Here is a 23,643-nt window from a genome sequence, read left to right on the forward strand (position 1 = left end):
TTGATTTTAAATGATGGGTAGTAATTAAGGGGCTCTTCGCTGTGATGAAATGACTTTACCACGCCATTGTAAACATTGGCTACATAATTCACATAAACCTCCCCAAATTGCTGTATTTTTTAGATATTGTTTGTTTACATTTTCAGCCAATCTACAAGCTCACAAAGCCTTGCATCGTGAAGACTGCTCTTTGGCGATTAGGGTAACTCATTATGTAATAGCGGCTCATAATGTAATAACGGTTCACAATGTAATAATAACCTAAATGTAACAAAAGATGTAATAATTATCTCATAATGTAATAAAATAATTTCAGTATCATGTCAGCATTTATTTGTTTATTTGGAAATAAACAATTATCATCATCATTATTATCAATCAATAAACTAGTATCATGGTCAGTATCTTGTCAAATTCATAATCGAATTAACTAGCATCCATGGCTTAACACAAAATAAATAAATACTTAAATCAAGAAATACTTGACTTAAAATAGCTGATATTCTGTTAAAAATCTTTCCAAGTAATATGTCACTCATGTCTCATTCATTCTACATTATTTTAAATAGAATATACATTATAGTCTGGTTATAACTATTTTAGGTAACCCAATAATACTAATCCTAGGCCATGAGTACCCAGAAGAATATCTAATCGTATTCCATTAAGAGAAAGAACTCTTGAACAGATGAGGATCGTCTGAGACCGGTAGAATAGTCCATCGTCATCATAACAGTTATAAACAGGTTTTTTATTTGGTGAGCTAAGGTGTATGAATGATTTTCTTCACACAAGCTTCTTTCTTTGCAATTAGAGCAGATGTTTCATTGGGTGCTTTAATTAAAAATAAACACTGTAAACACTACTAAAGAAAACTGTTTTAATGACCACCGTTGGCAAATTCACCACAGATGATTCACTTAACATGCCCCTAGTTTGTTCTGCTCTGACCTTAGTCTGACATGTGGCAGTCTACCAAATCTGACTGCAGTAATTATACCCTGTTCATGATATGCCAAATATCACAGTCTGTACTTAAGGCACTCCTGCCAAATATCACAGTCTGTACTAAGGCACTCCTGTAACAATAATCATGTTTTCAACCACATCAAATTCTTCTTCTTTTTTCATGAGTAGTAGTGTCATAGGAATGTGAGTGACAGAGAAATGCAAAACTGACGATGTACTGAATGAAGGGCAAAGAAATGCAACGTGTCACTTACTTTGAATCTCAGCTAAATCTTTGTCTTTAAAACTTCAAACATAATGAATGTTAAGGCTTAGTATATAGTAGCATACTGTGTGTGTGTGTGTGTGTGTGTATGTGTGTGTGTGTGTGTGTGTGTGTGTGTGTGTGTGTGTGTGTGTGTGTATTTGTGTGCGTGCGTGTGAGTGAGTGAGGCTTATACTGTACATAATACAGCATACTGTGTGTGTGTGTGTGTGCGTGTGCGTGCGTGCGTGCGTGCGTGCGTGCGTGCGTGCGTGTGTGTGTGTCAACCACTGCTTTGGCAATGTAAACGTATGTTTTCTCATGCCAATAAAGCCTTTTGAATTGAATTGAATTGTGTGTATTAGGGCATTAACCAAAAAGTCATATTAGTGACCTTTCTTTCCTGCATTGACGGCAGGAGTTACGACAGGTTTAACGTGGAGTTAGTGTGTTTTAGCTGGAGAACTGGCGTTTGCTGCTGACACCATCTTGCTGACACGCACACGCGCGCGCACACACACACACACACACACACACACACACACACACACACACACACACACACACACACACACACACACACACATCCTTCATGTAGCTGGTGAAAAGTTTTATCTGGAGAAATCCTCCGCTGAATTGCAAACAGGCCATCAGAGACAAGCTGTGAAGGGAAGCTTGACTAGTGAGGAATGGCCAACAGGGCCACCTGCATCATTGCGACACTCAATCGCAAATCTCAAAGGATTGCTTCTGGTTCAGATCACGTCACGTCAAGAGAACATAATTCTATATATGCTCTCCTGCACAGAGGAGTTTCTGCTCCAATAACACCATTGGTGAGGACATTCTTAAAGCTTGTTGACAAGAGCTGCCGACCAAGTCCAACTTGGCAACCTGTTACCCATCAGAACATGATGGGTAACACTGTATCCTACACCCAGTCCCACATGACAAAGAGACAGTCGCACACATCTTAAATGGCTGCAGCCACTATAACCCATTCCCATTTAGGCCTAAGTCCGATTTGAATAAAGACTTAAAGACCTAAGTCCGATTTGAAAATGATCCACAGTTTCTTTCTGGAAAACGTATTACTCAGCCTCTGTAGCAGTTAGGAAAAAAAAGTCCCAAACTATTTGATAGCTTACACCTTTGGCTTTCATAGAAAAACATCTGGAAAACGTAATGTATTTTTTCAAAAATTACTGTACTACATACTGTACATACTGTAATACACAAAAATGTGTTCCTGGCCTGAGGGGGTAATACACTTTAATGTGTACCTACACATCCAGACTAAAGGACTGTACTGGCATGCCAGGCATGATCGTTTGGTGGAACTGGTCTCAGACAAGATCAGAGAAGTACAGGAAAGGACAACAAAAATGTATAAGCACAGCACTGTAAAACGTGACGGGTTTGATCACAATGACACACATGTCAATTCACTGCAAGATAAATACCCCAGATATTGTGTTCACTAATGAAATGAGAACAACTGTTACTATCTTTGAAATAGGCTGCCCTTTTGATTTGTATATGGACACTTGTTTTACATCCAAACTTATGAAATATCAGCCTTTGGCCTTGGGATATAATCGTCAACGTATTGTCCTTGTGTTCTGGAGTCTGGGCCACATTCACAAACATGTGCTCTGTGGCCTGCAATTGGGAGGATTGCAAAAGACAAATGCAAAAAAGTTGTCTAAATACTGTTCTATCTGGAGAAGACGATTTTTAATTTATCCTTGAGTCGCTAAAGATGTCTGTATATTGTATGTCATCAACTTTTTATCTGGTATGACCGTATAATTTAACCTTCTTCTGATCAGTGTTTGGATCTATCTGTATTGCGCTTTCTGTGCAGATCCAAATACAAAAGTGAGTGAGTGAGTGAGAGAGAGAGAGAGAGAGAAAGAGAGAGCAAGTCTCATTTCCTCTAGATTCATTTCCTCTAGATTCCAAAAGAGCAAGAAGGTAAGCTAGTTGAAGATTGAACAGCAGAATCATTTCCAAGAATAGCATTTACATTTATATTCCTACAACAAACATTTAAAAAAGGATTTGTCAATTAAAAATTCCTCTCTGGGATAAGAAATCTGATCTTATCTGAAGTATCTGATCTTTGTATAGTACTTTGCAAATAGGTCAGGTTGAGCTAACCTCGACATTCCCACCCCCTTGAGTTGATGCCAGAGTAAATAGAGGAAGCCATCCAAACTACGGTTTCAAGCTCTCTGCTACACTACTCTCACTCAAATGTAGCTCAGTGAATTAATTATTTATTAAAAATATGGTTACACATTTCAAATACTTTGGGAAATGAACTGTGGTAGAATTTCCGCAATGGTAAGTGTATGTATGCTGTTTCTGATTACAGATATGCATTTTGGATCTACTTTGACTATGTTCACTTCAACTGCTTTTATTATATTTTGACACTTTCTTTGGCAATGTGTTTCGATAGACACAACATCTATTATAGCCAACATTATCTGTCTCCAGTGTTGCAAGTTGTGAATTAAAGCTGGAACTGTTACTGTATATTGTGCGACTCAGACCCACTTGTCTGTGATCTGGAATCACATGCAACACTTAACTGTCAGAATGTCTGGTTAACAACTGAAGAACTAGAAAGGTGTGATCATCTGAGCACAGCTCTCTGCCAGGCCTGGGCGCCTACCCAGGGCTGTGTCAGTTGTGGGGTGCAGCCGTCAGGACACAAGGAAGTTGCAGGTGGAAATAGAGTTTGTACGACAGACGCATTTTGTGTTGCACCCTATGGGCAGAAGTGAATGCGGTTAGAGATGCCCTCTATAGAGATCCCTCAACATACATTACAATGTGTGTATGATTGGATGTTGCGCTCATGATCAGGCCATTATGGGGTCACCACCATGCCTGCTTGTGGTGGACATTTGCTAAAACGTTTTTTGCTACAGACAAAATAAGAAGGTCCGGGCTGGGACATACATTTGGCCCTCGCATCTTGGCCCATCCTGGCCCACCACAACCGGCACGAACCGAACATAGAAGATCTACAAGCCCACAACCCATCGAGGCAGCCGCACATTGTGGGCTTGTATGCTGTTAAATGTCTGGGTGGGACTCCTGGGCCACAGTAGCCTGTGATTGGGCTACTAGGCCAGTATGATAGACAAGCCAGTGGGCCAATCATGTGATGTCTCTCTGCTCTGTGGGCCGGTGCTACTGAAGGATTGGCCCTCTCTACTCTCCCTCCCGGTTATAGCGCCACCAGGAGGCCGATTTACGCAAAACTTGTAGCCTACTCCTACAGATTTTGTCAAAAAATCTTTCAGATATTTCCATCCTGATTGGCTAAGATTGGCTTCCAGGGCGCCTGCTGGCCTACCGGTCCAGGCGCATACCACATAGGCTCAGTGTAGCCTGACAGCGTGTTGCTGGTTCCCGACTACCTTTGTCGCGTGTCACTCCCCATCTCTCTCCCCATCTCCTGTCAGTCCTATCAATAAAGGCATAAAAGCCCCAAAAAACATATCTTAAAAAAAAGAGCACAGGTCTCCGCCAGGTCAGTTACGTTATTGCGGCCTCCTGGTGGTGCTGTAATAGTCCAATGTGAAAAGGGTGCCATGTCTTCTTCTGCCTTTGCATGGTAATCCGACACTGCATTGATGATTTGAGGCATAGTGTTGCAAAAATATGTGTTGCAACAGTTGACCTGCTGGTGGCGCTATAACATGCCAATGTGAAAAGGATGGCATTTATTCCTTGATGTAGTGGAAATTTGTGTGCAACATTTCATGGAAATTGCACGTCTGCGCGTTCATGATTTGAGGCATTTTGTTCAGCCTATAAAAGTGGCATTTCTTCCTTTGCCTAGTGGGAATGTGCGTGCAAAATGTCACGGAAATCGCATTCTGTGTTCATGAGACTATAGAGATACTGTCCAAAAATGTGTTTTGCATAAATCCGCCTCCTCGTGGCGCTCTAACAGGCCCAAGTGAAAAGTTGGGGGCAGAGGTTCTACTCTGGGCTGGCACACATAGGGAGTGTGCGTGCACAGTTTCGCTGCCATCGTGCCAACGGTGCCAGAGAGTAGCTGCCCACAGATGGAAGGACACACGGACACGCACGCACGCGGACGGACGGACAGACAGGGTGCAACATAGTCTCCCCGTGCCTTTTGGCCTGGCGGAGGCAAAAAAAGATTGGCTTCCAAAGTTTGCAAGGAGTGCTCCGTTTGGAACAAAATGCCTAAAATCATGAACACAGCATGATATTTCCGTAAAACTTTGCACGCACCTTCCTACTAGGCCTGTTTTAATGCCACTTGAAACAGTCCGATTCATTTTTTACCCATAATTCCACCAATCAGTGTAAAATGTACATTGACATCTATTTTACATACCTCGATGATCCCTCAATTCCAAACAATGCACGCCCACAACCAACATTCCTCACCTGGCGGAGACCTGTGCTCTGAAGAGCACTGCTTCTAGTTTCTTTGTGTATTTGTTAGGGGAAAGTTAACATCTAGCACACAGTCATTTGGACTGGCTGATTCAACAGTCACTAGTCTCTGTCAAGAAGTTACTCTTCCTGGTTTGTGCTCGGTCTCGGGATGCCGGGAACCACTTTCTTGTAGAAACCACGACAGGTCGGGTGGCTTACAGTATATAGCTTAGAGGGACCATAATAAAATCCACTGTAAACTGCAACCTCTAGTCTAGTGGCTTAGTGCTTTAATATAAGTGTAATAATAATATAATAATAGTGTTAAATAACTTCAACAATACTTCCTCTCATTATTGTGGCTTTTCAAAGGGAGATTACTATCTTGTCTCTGTGAAATGAACAACACTATTACAGTTCTCTTTTGGAATGTAATTAACATTTCAAGTGTAATAGGGAATTTGGTGTTCCAACTGAAAACCTGCAAGCAATTCTTAACTTTTCTCTTCAATCTTAAATGTGTGGAAATTCTAACAGAGATTTGTCTTTCTGGCCTTTTCAGGTTCTCCAAATTAGTAATGAGAGTAATAATAACCTGAAATATTATCATATAAAGGTGATCATTTGTTTGGTACTTGGTAAGACACATTTTCTGTATTAGTGGAAATCTAAAGGGACAAATATAATAATTATTATAATGATAAAAATAATTATAATAATATACATAGTTTTCCTTTCAATGGATTACGATCTTACTGTGAGGTATTATTTATGAAAATGTTCTTTAAATGCCACAAATGATCACTCCTGTAAGATGGAGCAAGTGTTTTACATGTCTGTGATGAGAACTTGAGTGAAGGATGACCGTTTTCTTTTTTTTTTTTTGCCACAACCCGGACAGATGTGCCTTTTTACTGACAATCAGAGCATTACATCGTATTTTCCCCCCATGGGCTTGTCAGGGACTGGTGGCGAAATTACCAGCGTTTCTACGGCTTTAATTCACATGTCTCATGTCATCTTTGTGCTTCTCTGTACAATTTTCACCGCCAACAGAAAGAGAAAATTGAAGAGAGTGAAAATTGAACTCAAGACAGAAATTAGTTCACCACATGTCAATCCCACAGCCTAATATGACGAGCAGGGATGGGTAAGGAGAGAGTAAGGAGGAGAGGTGAATGGAGCAGGTCTAAATTGCATGGCAGCCCAGTCAGGGGCTTGATTATCAGTAACATCCCCTATTGTGATGATGCACCAATTGAAGCCACCAGGCTCAGAGGTGTTGAAGGATGGTTCATAGTTTCATTTTTGAGAGTTTACTTCTCCTGGGTGGTGTATGTGTTTTGGTCATACAGTACTGTATGTACTGCGCTGTGTTTGTGAAAGTACATGCTATTTATGTTATGCATACAGTAGAATTTCATCGCCAGTCAGCTGACAATCCCATGGAGGGAATAATACGCAATGTACTGTAATGCAGGTTTGTCCTGCAAGTGCACACCAAAGCAAGCAGTTCATAGTCCCCGGTTTTCTGAAAGTAGCATTCCCTTTTTCAGTTCAGTTCCTATAGCTTTGATTTATTGGCACAGCAGCAGATTTAAAAAGTAAGTCATGCATGTTGACCAAATCTACAGCCGTGCCGATCAAACAAAGCTATGGGAAATTTAACCAGAGACGGAAGTGGGTGTGCCACTTTCAGTAAACCCAGAACTAGCAACGACCACCCACCCCATTAGGCAGTTTTAATGTAGGTGCAAAATCTAAATGGAAGTAAGGACTGTATGGGAAGGAAATAAATTGTATATAGTGCTGCAGCTTTGAACTAGGTAGATTAAAAAAACCTCAATAAATTCAACCATCATACCTCCAAGAGTCATTCCAGCCTCAAAACACTTCCTCAGCCGACATGAGGGACAATTCTTCCTTCTTAGTTTGTCAATAGTACAGTCATTTCTGCTTGCACACAGGTATTTCTGTTTGCCTAGAAAGATGAAAAACAAACATTATTTGTCACAATTATTATTGCCATTATTTCATAATGGGAATTATGTTGGATCATATCAAAAAGACAAAATTAGACATTCCCAGTAATCAGAGTATCCAATTAATAGGAAATCATTATTTTTGCACAAATGTTTTCATGTTTTGAATGAGTTGACTATAGCAAGTCATTAATTTGATGTTTTCTATCTAATTACATGAGAACGAGGTCAACAAAACAAACTGCTGTTCATTTCCTGTTGTAGTCGTTGGATTTGGTTTTGTTTGCTTTTTATAATTTTTATCCCACGATTTTGTAACCCATTTTCACCCAGTGCCAATTGCCTATGTAATCCTGGGCTCTGCTCTCCCTCTGCCGCACAGAAAAAAGGGAGTTGAATCAAAATATTATATAAGCAAATGGTGATATCTTGAACCCCTGCATCCATATTCTGGGGGGAACATTCGCCATAGATCTAACAGCTCACAATGCGTAGCAAAATGTGAGCTTGTAGATCTGCTATATATATTTTATTTTTTATTTTATTTTTTTTTATTTTTTTTCATGTAGATGGAAAAAAGAGGTGCAGTTCACTTCAAACCAACACACAAACCAACACACAGCATAAATGTATACAGGGTATCTGCACATTTATAAAGTGACAATTTAAGGACTTTCAAGACTGTTTTAATACCAAACTGGCCAAACTGTCAAATATTAAGTAAGCAAGAGGCGAACATTGTCAAAATAGCCGATCTACATGCTCACAACGCCTCGCAGTGCGAGGCGTTGTGAGCATGTAGATCTTCTATTTTCACTATATCTATCTGTGAAACCAAGTCACATTAAAAGTAATACCTACAATTCCAAGTGCTTGTCAGGGTGGGGGTCCCCAGTTCAAATATGTTCATTTTACTAAGAATAGAGGGTTTTAAGTGGTTAATAAGGGGACCTTGAGCAATAAGGTATACCTTCTGCTGCTCTCTTGAAGAAAACCTTGCAGCTGCCACAGGTGAGTGCACCGTAATGACAGCCAGATGCCTCATCTGCACAGATCAGGCAAGATCTTTGTGGCGGAAAGAAGAACTCCATGGGAAACATGTGCTCTCTGCTACCCTCAAATCTAAAGGCAAACATACATATTCAAAGATTAGGCTAGAGGCTAGAGGACATTTTCCAAACAGATGATGACAAACAATAGTTTGTTGCTGTCAGGCATAAAACTTGTACCTCCATATTGTCTATTTCTATATCGTCACTGCCCGGCAGAAACCTCCTATCTCCAAGTTTCAAATGTGCACGTTCTTTCGTACATTAAAGCCCTGCCTCATCATATAAGACAGTTGCACAAAACAAGTGAACATAGCAGATCTACAAGCACACACCGCCTTGCACAGCGAGGTGTTGTGTGCTTGTAGATTGGCTATTTTCACTATTTTAAATCATTTTTACAAAATGTTTTGGACATACAAGGTTTCCACCCAACAGCAACAATATAACCATCCATGACATATGTACACATTTTGAAACAAAAAGCAATTAGTTATATGGGTTAACATGGAAATTAAAGCCATCATGATATCCATCACTTAATCTGGAACATGATGTACTAAATAAATAATTCCATAACAAACTTAACACATAACACATAGTATCATTACTACTGTTATCGACGTAAAACATATCAAATTAAAGCAGCTGCACACAAACATTTGAATTGTGTATTTTCCTTAATTACGGAAAACTGTTCCTTCTCCACCCAAACACACATCCTATCTACAGTACATTCACCTACTGTAATACAAAATATCTGATTAAAGTAATCTGTCGTTTTCCAGTTGGTGCTGTGTGTGTGTGTGTGTGTGTGTGTGTGGTAAAGACTGTGATGACTGCAATGTGTGAGAACAATGTGAACACCAACACATGGATCCAAAGAGGACAAAACATGCAGCCAACCAAATGCAACCTTGGGCACAGAGCGACTGGAAGTGCATGAAGACATAACGATACCTCAAGGGCATACAAAGACAAAACTTCGCTGGAATACTACTACTGTATGTTCAATGTAATGTTGTTGGGGCCTAAAATGCAGAATACACAGCAACTAGCATGTGTGTCTTGTTATTCCAAGTTGAGACGTTGTTGACATCATTGACAAAAAAGCATGGACCCTGATTATATCTGTCTCTTTGCATTCTCCTTGCATTGTGAGATGTCCCACGGTACTGGAACTCCATGATGAATATAAAAAAGGTGATGCAATATGAATAAGTACAACATAGAGGTTACATACGGTTATGTCATTTGATATAACGTGTGTGGTAGTGTCCCTTGTGATACATACTGTAAACTGAACTCATTGAAGTCCTTTACACCGGTGGTTCTCTGGAATCTGGACTGTTAAACTGACAATATGTGATTATTGTGTAGTTACCTATTAAGTGTATGGGGTTATAAAACTAGTCGCCACAGATCCCACCGTCTCTACCACTGGCAGTGACCCAGATGGAGCTACAGCATCTTTTTTTTGTCTTTGTCTTTTTCAGTCTGTCTGTCAGTCTGTCAGTTAGTCAGTCAGTCAGTCCGTCACGTCACACTTTTCCCCTACTCACCGTTGCCCCGATCCATACCAAACTTTGCACACACACTCCTTGGCTGCCAAACCACAACCTCCACCCCTCACATTCTCACATGGCCCTCTTCTAGCGCCACCATGAGGCCTGCTCCTACAGATTTTGCCCTAAAATCACGCAAAGCGGTACACTGTATCTCTACGGTCATGTCATCAACATGCATCTGCCCCATCTAGTGCCACCATCAGGCTGATTTTTGCAAAACACATTTTTGGACACTGCTCCATAGATTTTTGCCATGCAAAGCGGTACACAGTATCTCTAAAGTCATGTCATCAACATGGATCTGTCCCATTTCCCATGTTCCCTTCTGATTGCCTACCATTGCCTTCTAAAGTTTGTGTATGCGACCTGACGGTCGCTTATCTCCCGATTATTAGGGAGTCTTACTGGTTTTATTTATGTTTGCTGTTTTACATCCTATAGAGCCGGGTCCAAACTATGGACCTAAGGCGCTAAGAGGCAGATGTCACTTGATTGACAGTACTTTCCGTAGTGTATGGGCTGTTCCTTGTAGGGCGATCTTCTGGACTGCAAAGATGTTGATGTTGCCTGGGATACGGTATGGTGTACTTTTCTATTCCCTTCTTCATGAGTCCTAGAGCTCCGGTGACTACTGGCATTACTTCAGTCTTCATATCCCACATCCTGCTGATTTCAGTCTAGGTCTTTGTATTTGGACAGCTTCTCTGTGACTTTCACCGAGGTGTTTCTATCAGAAGGTATTGCCACGTCTATGAGCATACATTTCTGAAATGGGAATAACAATAAACAATGGAGCATGCATGGGCCAGATCTAAACCCAGGAGTTTGTGGGCAGGGGCTAATATATGGGTGGGCTAGCCAGATTGAATCTCGGCCCACTCATTTTGACAGCTTTCCCCACCATATGAGATCGATGAAAACGTCAGATTCCTCCAGGCACCGTAGTGCCGTGTTCCATTCCGGCCACACGATCGTGGCCGATCGTTGTCTCTACAGTCTAGAGACTCTAGACCAGGGGTTTTCAACAGGCGGTCCGGGACCCCTAGGGGGTCCTCAGAGTTACTACAGGGGGGCCACCAAATCCCTCGAACCCTCGCATCCCTATTCTGAGGAGAACTTTAGCCAAAAATAACAGATCTACAAGGCGTTGAGAGCTTGAGGATCGGCTATTTTCAGCAAAGAGGTTTGGGGTAGAGGTCAAAAAGAGCAGACCGAGTACAGAGTGAAAGGTCAAGTTTACAAAGTATCGACGAGTGTTTCTACACCAAACTCTTTGCCGAAAATAGCCGATCTACAAGCTCACAACGCCTCGCAGCGCAAGGCGTTGTAGATCTGCTATTTTGGCTAAAGTTCGCAGAATATGGATGCTAGGGTTCAATTGGTTAATATAAAAAAGGAGAAGAAAAAGGATTTGGAGGACCCCCTGTAATAACTCTGAGGACCCCCTAGGGGTCCCGGACCCCCTGTTGAATGCCCTTGATCTAAGTTAAAAAATAAACTCAGGCCCTCCCAGATCGTTCCGGGCCCAGTCATCAGACATGTTGTGTATCCACCACTGGTTGTGAGCATGTGGTCATTACACATGCTGGCTGATCCACCAGGCCACCCTGGAAGCTATTATTTGTATCATGTAAAAGTGTTACCATAGTAAAAATTCAGGTGCAGCAATGCATGCTTATGTAATGTTGATACTTTAGCCTCCAGTATTAATATATGGTTTTGGCACCATTGCATATAAAAACCCAACAACTCAACTGTCTGTTGAAATTTACCAAAAGTACTTGGTCACCACAATTCTTTATTTAACTGTTAATAGTACAGAAATTCTGTTTTTGAATCAGAACGTAACATTTCATTTTAAACTAGAAGCAGTGCTCTTCTGAGCACAGGTCTCCACCAGGCTGTGCGTCCTGGTGGTGCTACTGTATAATAGGCCAATGTAAAAAGGGTGGCATATGTTCTTCACCTTAGATCTTTCATGGCAATCGGACGCTGCATGCATGATTTCAAGCATTGTGTTCCAAAAATATGTTTTGCTAAAGTCTACCTGCTGGTGGCGCTATAACAGGCCAATGTGAAAAAGGTAGCATTTATTCCTTGACCTAGTGGGAATATGTGTGGCAAATTTCACGGTAATCGCAAGCTGCGTTGATGATTTGAGGCATTTTGTTCAAAAACGGAGCAATCCTGCAAACTTTGGAAGCCAATATTAGCCAATCAGGATGGAATATGAAATATCAGACGGATCGGACTTGATCACATGACTATAGAGATACGGTGTACCGATTTGCATGATTTTTGAATAAAATCTCAAGGAATAATAGGAAAAATTGTGTTTTACATAAGTCGGCCTCCTGGTGGCGCTATAAAAGGCTGATGTGAAAAATGCAGGGAAAGGGTTTTTCCTTGGCCTCTAGGGAGTGCGCTTACAAAGTTTGAAACTGATCGGTGGAGTTATAGGTAAAACCACAAATCGGCCTATTAAAGCGCCACCATGAGGCTGATTTCAAAAATTTGAAGTGGCATTTCTTCCTTGACCTAGTGGGAATGTGTGTGCGCGATTTCATGATATTTCATGATAATTGCACTTTGCGTTTGGGATTTGAGGCATTTTGTTCAAAACGGCTCAATCCTACAAATTTTGGAAGCCAATCTTAGCCAATCAGGATGGAATATGCAAAATCGGACAGATCCGTGTCGATCACATGACTGTCGAGATACTGCCTACCGATTTGTAGGATTTTTGGACAAAATCTGTAAGAGTAGTGCACAGAAATGTGTTTTGCGAACATCGGCCACTAGGTGGCGCTAGAAAAGGCCCATTTGAAGAATTTAGGGCAGAGGTTCTAGATTGGCATCCAGGGAATGTGTGTGCTCACTTTGGCAGCGACCGGGCCAACGGCGACTGAGATTAGGTGCACACAAACTGCGAGGACGCACGGACGCACGCACGCACGGACGGACGGACGCACGGACACACGGACGGACGAAGGGGAAAACATACTCTCCCCCATGCCTTCGGCTGGTGGAGACAACAATAGATTAAAAACTAGAAGCAGTGCTCTTCCGAGCACAGGTCTCCACCAGGCCACACAAATCGGCCTGTTATAGCGCCACCATGAGGCTGATTTAAAAAATGTGGGGCAGAGGTTCTGAATTAGCATCCAGGGAGTGTGTGTGCTCAGTTTGGCAGCGATCGGGCCAACGGCGCCGGAGATTAGCTGGTAACAACCAGGCCACACAAATCGGCCTGTTATAGCGCCACCATGAGGCTGATTTGAAAAATGTGGGGCAGAGGTTCTAGATTGGCATCCAGGGAGTGTGTGTGCTCAGTTTGGCAGCGATCGGGCCAACGGTGACTGAGATTAGCTGTTCACAAACTGCGAGGACGCACGGACGCACGCACGCACGGACGCACGCACGCACGGACGCACGGACGGACGGACGGACGGACGGACGGACGGACGGACGGACGGAGGGGAAAACATATAGTTGAATCTCAACCTGAGGTTCTGTGACCATCCTCTGGGAAGGATGGTTTGATGATTGATTTGACCTCTATGGACCCTTTATAAAAGATTTAGACCCCATGTCCCTCGCAAAAATGCCAGCAAAATGTTTGACAGCCAGGGTAATTTTCAGTCTCATTCCTTTACTATACACTACACTATAAAGGCAAAACTTACTCCCAAAGAATCTGCTTTAAGTGGGATATGAGGGGTCAAAATAGGGGTTTTTAATTATTCTGAATCCATTGGAAGCATTTGTTTTGCATGAAAAACATTCCTTGGGCCCCAAAAGCCCAAGGAACGGACCCCAAAAGACTGTGAAATTGATGACTCATCACTAAACCATAGTTTCGTTGGCCGTTCTTAGTCCAAGGAATGTTTTTCGTGCAAAACAAATGCTTGCAATGGATTCAGAATAATTAAAAACCCCTAGTTTGACCCCTCACATCCCACTTAAAGCAGATTTTTTTGGGAGTAATTTTTGCCTTTATAGTGTGGTGTATAGTAAGTGAATGAGACTGAAAATTACCCTGGCTGTCAAACATTTTGCTGGCATTTTTGCGAGGGACATGGGGTCTAAATCTTTTATAAAGGGTCCATAGAGGTCAAATCAATCATCAAACCATCCTTCCCAGAGGATGGTCACAGAACCTCAGGTTGAGACTCAACCAATACTCTCCCTCAGCCTTCGGCTGGTGGAGACAACAAGTTGTATTGATTCCTTAGATGTAATATTTGGTATCACAGTCTTCATTGTCTCCACCAGCCGAAGGCTGAGGGAGAGTATGTTTTCCCCTCCGTCCGTCCGTCCGTCCGTGCGTCCGTGCGTCCGTCCGTGCGTCCGTGCGTCCTCGCAGTTTGTGAACAGCTAATCTCAGTCGCCGTTGGCCCGATCGCTGCCAAACTGAGCACACACACTCCCTGGATGCCAATCTAGAACCTCTGCCCCACATTTTTCAAATCAGCCTCATGGTGGCGCTATAACAGGCCGATTTGTGTGGCCTGCTTGTTACCAGCTAATCTCCGGCGCCGTTGGCCCGATCGCTGCCAAACTGAGCACACACACTCCCTGGATGCTAATTCAGAACCTCTGCCCCACATTTTTTAAATCAGCCTCATGGTGGCGCTATAACAGGCCGATTTGTGTGGCCTGGTGGAGACCTGTGCTCGGAAGAGCACTGCTTCTAGTTAGAAAAGTGCTTCCTATAGACTAAGGCAGTTTGGTCCACTCTTCTTTTACAAACTGCTCCAGTTGACTCAGATTAGAAATCTGGACTCATTGCTGCCCACTTTACAACAGTCCAGTGTTTTATTTTGAAACTGGGTGCTTTTTTATGTTTTTATGGGTTGTTGTCCTGCTGGAAGACCCATGACCTTCGACTGATGCAGCTTTGTGACACTCGCACTATTTAGCTCCAAAATACCTTGGTAATCCCGATTTCATGATGCCAAGCACAAATTCAAGATGTTCAGTGTACCGGTACACAATTCATACTTTTATTGAGGCATCTAAACAGCGGCAGGTATCGTTTCTGTCTCAGAGGTATCGCGAGATTTGGCTGCCAGACAGGAAATAGAGGACAGTCTCGCGATACCAGCTAGCTAGTTCAGAAACGTACTTTGTGCTCTTTAGACACCTCTAAAAGCAACACAGCAGAAAACAATGTATGATGTGTCTTCTTTTATTTTCCTGAGACAAATATTTTATAAAGGTTTCAATCGTTCAGAAATAGTGTTTGTTCATAAGCTGTCCAGCCGGCTCTCATAGACTTCAATGTTATTTCACAGAGCTACCGGTGTGAGTTCGCCACCCAGTGGCGACAAATCTGCCAGCTGGAATGATAGAGAAAATGACCTCGGCGACCTTTCCTTAAATAAGAGTTTCCTTGACCAATAACAGAGGCGGCTGAGCGGACCGGGTAAACAGGAAATTGACCCAACTCTAGACACGCTTTCAGTTAAGAGAGAGAAGGAGAGGGGGCAATACCTGCCAGATGTACCAAGACATCAGAGACAAATACTTCCCATTCCAAAACGTACTGTAGGTAGACCAAGCACCTATTCAGTAAAAACTTTATAAAAACAAAAAACATAAAAAATGCTATCTAAATTGTTCATTGAGGGTAGGCAAGTGCTACGGTACAGTAAGTGCTATGGTGTACCGTAGAGGTGAGTCTTCAGACTGCAGTTCTAAGTGCAACAGGGAGTTTATTCCGCAGTTTGGGGGCCAGGAGGGCTCTGTCAGCTTCCCTGTGTTAGCTGATCTGAGTGAACGAGTGGTTTCGTAGGGTTCGATCAGGCTTTGAAGGTATGGAGGTGCCATACTTTTGGCTGTTTTGAAGGCCAGCATCAGTGTTTTGTACTCTGTGCGGGCAGCAACCAGGAAACAGTGGAGGGAGCGGAGAAGGGGGGAGACGTGTAAAAACTTTGGCTGGTTGAATACCAATCGTGCTGCCACTATAATACATAACATCAAAACCAAACAAAGCATGTCACCACAACCATATGATCTGGGTCTGTTTTGCAGCCACATAACCTGGAAGCCTGACAGTCATTGAGGCCCAGCATGAATTTGTTTTTATTACCAGCACATTCTTGTAGTAAGGGGATATCTTAAAAAGTCAAAAACTTTCTTCACCAATGTGTTTGTAAAGGTCTCTAGTAACACATCTCACAAAGACTGAAATTCAGTTTCCCTAGGAGAATCCTTGACAGCTGATGAAAGGTGGCGTCCCATTAAATTAACTATACAGGATAAAACACACCAAAATAAGTAGCACGTAGCAGACTCAACAGACTCACGGGAGTGAAAACGCTGGAAGGATTATCCGGCACAATGAATCAACGTTGACGTTACTTCTTTTAAGGAACCCCATTGCTAACATAATTTTGTTGAGGGCCATTGTACCCCAATGTAGTGTAGTTAAAACTAGTTAAAAAAAGGTGAAGTGTGCAACTGAATTGCTGAAAATCTAATCAATTTTGTAAATGTCGGTGACTTGTTTCTTTTAACTTAATTATTTATTTATTTTTAAGTTATTTGTTATTTTCTTTGATTATTTTGTTTGTTTTATTTTGTTACTTCCTGTCAGTTGAACACCCCCTCAGTCATTGTTTAAGTAGTTTGAACTAAGTAATGTTGAAGTTTTGAGATGTTGAAGCAGATTTATTGAAATGGTTTATTATTCACAGTGCCTGTTGCAATGCTGTGCCTGAAGTGCCAAGGTGGCTTTCTATAGAACTAGCATCTCCCGGTTAGCGGAGTGAGGTAAATGTTTGTTTCCTTGTTTTCATTGTTTGATTTACTTTGTAATTGTTTGGTATTTTAATAGTTTTTGGGTTTTGATGCTTTTTGCTTTGTTCTTTTGTAACTTGTAACTTTGTTTGGAATTTAAATGGATTAGTTTGATTGTTTGCTACTTAAATGAATTGAGGTATTGAAAACACTGTATTATGATTTAACTTTTATTGTTGAATTAATTGAATGTTGAATTGAGATTAATTGATTTATTCACTGCAACCTTTTATTATGAAAAGTGATTGAAATACACAGATGTTATTGGTTGTGAAACTGTGAAACTATTTGTAATATTTATTCTAATATATTTTTCATACAGTTTTCAGACTTTTCACGGTGTTTGACGAATGCTTCATCTGAGAAGTCAAAATAAATAACACCTGTTGAGACCATCCAACCTTCTCATCTTTTCACAAACCGAGGGGCAGCTACAATTTTAATGCTCAAGTTGACCTTAGGACAGCTGTGCACTGTTCACCGCAATGTAGGTAAGTTATTGTGGGCCAGCAAATTAGAAATCTGCTTGTTATAGCGCCACCATGCCAATTTGAAAAATGTAGTGGGGTATTTATTCCTTAGCCTAGCGGTAATGTGCATGCACAGAAATCAGGCTCTGCATTCATAATTTGATCCATTTTTTTCTTTCAAAACTAGCCACTCCTGAATCTTCGGCCTGACAGAAACAAATATCCTAAAACATTAATGAACTGAATCAGTTTTATATGAGTGAGCCAATCTATTAGGCAAACTAAGGGGAGGAGAGGACCTTCACTCTGAGATGGAGAGTTTGGTCTATTATTTTCAAAGGAGCTCTGCTTACACTGTAGTCTTAATTTGTAAAAGAAAAGAATATACCTAGAACATTGTAACGTAAATAACACAAAATAAATTATAAAATAAAGACTACATAGTAGAAGGGTGTCCTATGTTGAGGGTCACTTAAGAAAATAAATGCATTCTTGAAAAGAAATGTCCAGAACCACTTAATTAAACGTTTTTAGATTACAGGACATGGTGGTTACAGTATGATTGCAGAGTAATACAGATGTATAAAGTATACTGCAATGTGTGTGTGTGTGTGTGTGTGTGTGTGTGTGTGTGTGTGTGTGTGTGTGTGTGTGTGTGTGTGTGTGTGTGTGTGTGTGTGTGTGTGTGTGTGTTTGTGTGTGTGTGTGCGCGTGCGTGTGTGTCATCATTATTAATACAAAAAGGTAATAATAATAATGGATCAAAGTGTTCCTTTAATTCTTTTGAGCAGTATAGTATACAGTACACAGTGACAGCAGCCTGTCTCTCACATTCACATCCAGCCTGTGTGGATCTCTCTCTCTCTCACACGCATGCACAAAGCAGCAACAGCCCCGCCTCCTCCAAACAAGAAGTGCCATCTCTTCTCTTTGGAGTAAGTTCCTTTTAATACTTACCGCACAGTTTGCGCAGTCAGGGGCGTCACAAGGGGGGGGGGAAGTGGGACTGAGTTACTAGGGCCCAATGTGGAGGGGCCTTAATTATTTTATACTTTAGCTATTGAAAGATCTACAAGCTCACAGAGTGCCGCGCTGCGAGCTTGTAGATCTGCAATTTTTTTAAAGTCGTGAACATTTGTGCAAATCTTTTGAATATATGTATATTTTTAAGCGAACAAATTTTGCTTCTGGGGGGTCCCTGGAACTAAATATTTGGAGATGAGGGTCCGTGGCCAAATACATATCATTTTGGGGGTCCTTCACATGAAAAGGTTTGAGCACCACTGACATAAGTTGCGTTTCCATAAAGCTTATTCGAAAATAGGAAGCGAATTAACAGAAATTTGCAAAAAGATAATGAAAGTTTATTCAAAATTTGAAGTGTTTCCATTAAAAGATTTATGCTCAAAAGCTTTAAAGCTCAAAAAACAGCTTTATGGAAACGCAACTATAGAAACATAGGTTTTTAAAAACCTTAAAAGGAATTTAAATATTCAAAGACTTTTCACAATATTTCGAGCTTGTAGATCTCAGATCTACAAGCTCGCAGCGCAGTAGCGATCTGCTATTTTTCAATAGTTAAAGCACAAAATAACGCGTAATAATGCGTTCTCAGTCTAAACTAGAAGCAGTGCTCTTCCGAGCACAGGTCTCCACCAGGCCACACAAATCAGCCTGTTATAGCGCCACCATGAGGCTGATTTAAAAAATGTGGGGCAGAGGTTCTGAATTAGCATCCAGGGAGTGTGTGTGCTCAGTTTGGCAGCGATCGGGCCAACGGCGCCGGAGATTAGCTGGTAACAACCAGGCCACACAAATCGGCCTGTTATAGCGCCACCATGAGGCTGATTTGAAAAATGTGGGGCAGAGGTTCTAGATTGGCATCCAGGGAGTGTGTGTGCTCAGTTTGGCAGCGATCGGGCCAACGGTGACTGAGATTAGCTGCTCACAAACTGCGAGGACGCACGGACGCACGGACGCACGCACGGACGGACGGACGGACGGACGCACGGACGGACGGACGGACGGACGGACGGAGGGGAAAACATACTCTCCCTCAGCCTTCGGCTGGTGGAGACAATGAAGAACATTCATGGGGGGCCCATAATGAATCCTTAAACCCAGGGCCCAGAATTTGGTGTGACGCCCCTGTGCGCAGTTGTCAAGTTGCTGCCACGGGTGTTTTCCAGTAGTAGCACATTTATTGAAGATGTCCTCTGTCTTACTCTATTTAGAAGATCAATTCAATAGGCTACAACTACATTATTTGGAAAAGCACAAATAATAATATGATTTTCTTCTCCACTCAAAGTTGCTTGTTATTATTATTTGGGAGAGGGGGGCTATGATATGGTCTATTGTAGGTACTTTTAGTTTACTTGAGCACAATGCCTATGTGGAAAGGCCTATGTGGTATGCGCCTGGACCAGTAGGCCAGCAGGCGCCCCAGTCTGTGACAAGTTGGCAGTAGTCTGCACTGCAGCACTGGTCTGCAACAGTGCTGCCAGCAGTGGTGGAAAAAGTACTCACATTCATTACTTAAGTAAAAGTATCAATAATGCAATATAGAAATAGAAATTCAAGTAAAAGTCCGGAATTCAAAATGTAAAAGTATGAAAGTGTTGGCATCAAATATACTTAACGTACCAAAAGTACTCAAATGTTTGAAAATAGGAGATCTACAAGCTCACAACGTGTCACGATGCAACAAGTTGTGAGCTTGTAGATCGGATATTTTCAAACAGCCACGGTATAAAATAGGGCTAAAGTGGTTAATGTATGCTTTGTAATAACTACGTAGTAACTAAAGTTTTCAAAAAGATGTAGTGGTGTAAAGGTACAATATTTGGATCTGAGATGTTGTGGATAGTAAGGGGATTTTATAAGATATTTATAAGATATTTGACCAATCTGCGAAGTAAATCGTTACCAGGAAATTTCTTCACCAATGTGTTTCTAAAGGTGTGTAATAATATGTACTAAAAGGTTGAAATTCAACTCCCGGGGGAAACCTCATAAAAAAAAGATTTGTGTTTGTGTCCCATTAATTTACTATACAGGAAAAGAATACAAAAAATAAATCCGCTTTAAGTAGCATGTGAGGGGTCAAACTAGGGGTTTTTCATGATGCTGAATCCATTGCAAGCATTTATTTTGCACGAAAAACATTCTGTGGGCTAAAATCAAACCCACAAAACGATGGTTTAGTGATGAATCATCACTTTTCACCGTTTTGTGGGGGCCATTTGTCCAAAAATGTGTTTTGCAAAAATTGGCCTGATGGGCCAACGTTGGCAGGGGCAAAAGTGTGACGTAATGTGACGGACAGACTGACTGACAGAAAGCCGAGCTTTTCATAACAAATACCTCAAAACTGTACTTAAGTACAGTACTTAGGTAAATGTACTTAGTTACTTTACACTGCTGGCAGCCAGTGTTGCCAGGTCTGCTTATTATAAGCTACTTTGGGCTTGTTTTCCTGTAAGCTATTCATAGTTGCAGGTTTCTTTTGTTTGGGCTTGTTTCTGAATGTAGTTGCTTATTTGGGCTGGCTTTCAAGATTCTTTTTGAAAATAGCTGATGTAATAATAGGGCTCAAGTGGTGAAACTGGTCGTACAAAAGGACCCCAATGTCTTTAATTGTGACCGTCAGGTTGCAAGTTACTATGAAAACCTAGCCTGATTTCAGACTCAGCTCACGCTTTAGTCTGAAACTGTGCTCCATTCTGAGCGATTTACGGGGGACTTTTTTGCGAGCGTGCACGCGCGTGTCCGCGCGCGAGTGATCGCGACGCACGGTGATCGAGACGCACGGTGGACGCGACGCACCGTCGGGGAGTGTGTGTGTGTGTCTCTGTCTGTGCCAGTGACTGCTTCCACACAGAACTGCGACCAGAAACTTGTAATCAACATTAAACAGCTTGGTGAAATCAGTGCGCTCGTGCGTGTGTGTGTGTGAACTTCGTTTGAATCGTTTCAACTGCTGCGCGGATTGGATATTCGTTAGACCCACCCCACCCCCACCCCCACCCCGCGCGCTCATTGGACAGCCGAAAATAAAAACCGATTCATGTACTAAGCTCCAGACCAGAGAAAGAGTCCACTCTGAGAGTGGGCGGGGTCTCTGGTCTGGAAGCAGGCTAATGAAAACCTCCACCGGCTGTCTGTCTGTCCCTCCATCTGTCCGTCACGTCACGTTACACTTTTGGCCCTACTCTTATCTCCGGCACCGTTGTCCCTATCCATGCCAAACTTTGCACACACACTCCTTGGCTGGCAAACCACAACCTCCGCACCTGATTTCTACCATGCCCCTCTTCTAGCGCCACCATGAGGTTGCTTTTTGTAGACAGAGATAAGCGACCGTCAGGGAGTCTTACTGGTCCTTTTAGTAGATTGTGTATCTGAACTGTACTGTCCTGTACTATTCCTATGCAAACTTTTAATAATAAAGTATTCGATCAATCAATCAATTCACCAAAACAAACATATCATTTTTACGCTAGCTTTGCTTTGGAGTTGATCGATTGGTATAGGAACCAATGAGAGTTGAGATTGACAATATGGTATATGTAGTTCAAATGTCTCTGGCTTATTTAGGCTTGCTTCCGCACCAGTAGTCAGCCCTGAAACATGATGAGCGTTGTGTGATCCATGGCTACACCAGTAGCAGACTAGACGTTCACTCTACAGTGGAGTATTTACCCCCCTCATTACTACCACACGGATATCGATGGCTACTGAGGTCGGCTATATATTGGAAACTATATATTGGATGGTTAGTTGTACAGGATGAAAAGGTTTCCTTTTCATAACCATTAACCAAAACTAGTTTTCAACATGTTCCCTGCGTTTTGTGCTATAGAACAAAAGTATGTCCATTGCACAGTATGTGATATACTGTAGGTAGGCTACCATAGGACCATAATGGACATGGTGACATTTCAATGTGTTCTGCACAGGGATCTCCCTGGCACGGAACCGTCTTTGTGAGAAGAGTAATGAGGGCAGGCTGACATGGTTCTGGAGTGTTTCTATGTTTGGATGAATGAAAGGTTTTTGTTTTGGGTACCTGGCTGATAAGGGCACAGGCTCTTATGATGTGCTTCATTAGTTGGGAATTAGTGCTGTGTTTGCTCAAGTGTTTGCTCAATAACAGGGCAGGGGTCTCCATCTCCCCACTACTTTAATAAACAGAAAATACATTTTCAGGTTGGGATAAAAAAAAGAAAACCATCTCAATCAGGAGAGAGACACTAAACATATAAAGGTAAACAAGTGAAATGGGAGGTAACAGGATAGACCGGCACCTCAGTGTTACATTTTTCCAGAATACAATATTTGGAAAATGTTTTTTAAGTAAAGTAAAGTTATGCATGATTAGAAGTAGAACGTGCTTAAACATTTGACAATAAAGGTATAATATTTCTAGAATTGATAATTACCACAAAACCTGTATATCCAGTCATGTTGGGGCATAAATGAGAAGTTGAAGGATAGTATTAAGTCTAAATGAGAAGACAACTTTGGAATTGGAAGGGTGTGCAGGATCATGTCTATTCATGCACATACCTGCCACTGCATTGGCCGCTATGTGGACCTACCAATGTCTTATCACTTTCGCACCTTATTCTCAACCTCAACGAATTAACAAAAGAATATCAAAATCAAAAAATAAAAAAAAAATAAAAAAAAAAAAATATATATATATATATATATATATATATATATATATATATCAGTCCATGATTTAGTTTAAACAAATTGCTCATGTAAAGGCTGATACAGCAACAACACCCTTTGTTGTCTTAAACGTAACTACTTATCCCCAGATCAGACACAAACAATAGTGTAAGATCTAACTTATAGGACAGGGGTCTTCAATGTTTTCAGACCAAGGACCCCTTAACTGAGAGAGAGATGAAGCAGGGACCCCCTCTACCTACATATTGTATAAATGTAAACGTGATGCAGATTTTCATCGACTTGTTTGACCATCAGTTTATTATGTTGGATTTGTATGTTTTTTCAGACATTTGGCCACTTCAATCGTCGATACGATACGTAGTAAACTTGACCTTTCACTCTGTACTTGGTCTGCTCTTTTTGACCTCTACACCAAAC

At 41.6% G+C, this 23,643-nt stretch overlaps 1 protein-coding gene across 1 annotated transcript in view; it reads right to left on the reverse strand.

The window, feature by feature from the left end:
• Positions 1 to 23,643, reverse strand: part of ar (androgen receptor) — a 31,304-nt gene that overhangs the window by 5,766 nt on the left and 1,895 nt on the right. Inside the window, exons 2-3 of the mRNA XM_080748562.1 lie at positions 8,600 to 8,751; positions 7,512 to 7,628 (exon numbers count right to left, since the gene is read on the reverse strand). Of these exons, the coding sequence (XP_080604688.1) occupies positions 7,512 to 7,628; positions 8,600 to 8,751 (269 nt within the window). The remainder of the gene's footprint in view (positions 1 to 7,511; positions 7,629 to 8,599; positions 8,752 to 23,643) is intronic.

This window comes from Nannobrachium achirus (assembly GCF_963921795.1).
Source record: "Nannobrachium achirus genome assembly, chromosome: 19".
Taxonomy (NCBI): Eukaryota; Metazoa; Chordata; class Actinopteri; order Myctophiformes; family Myctophidae; genus Nannobrachium; species Nannobrachium achirus.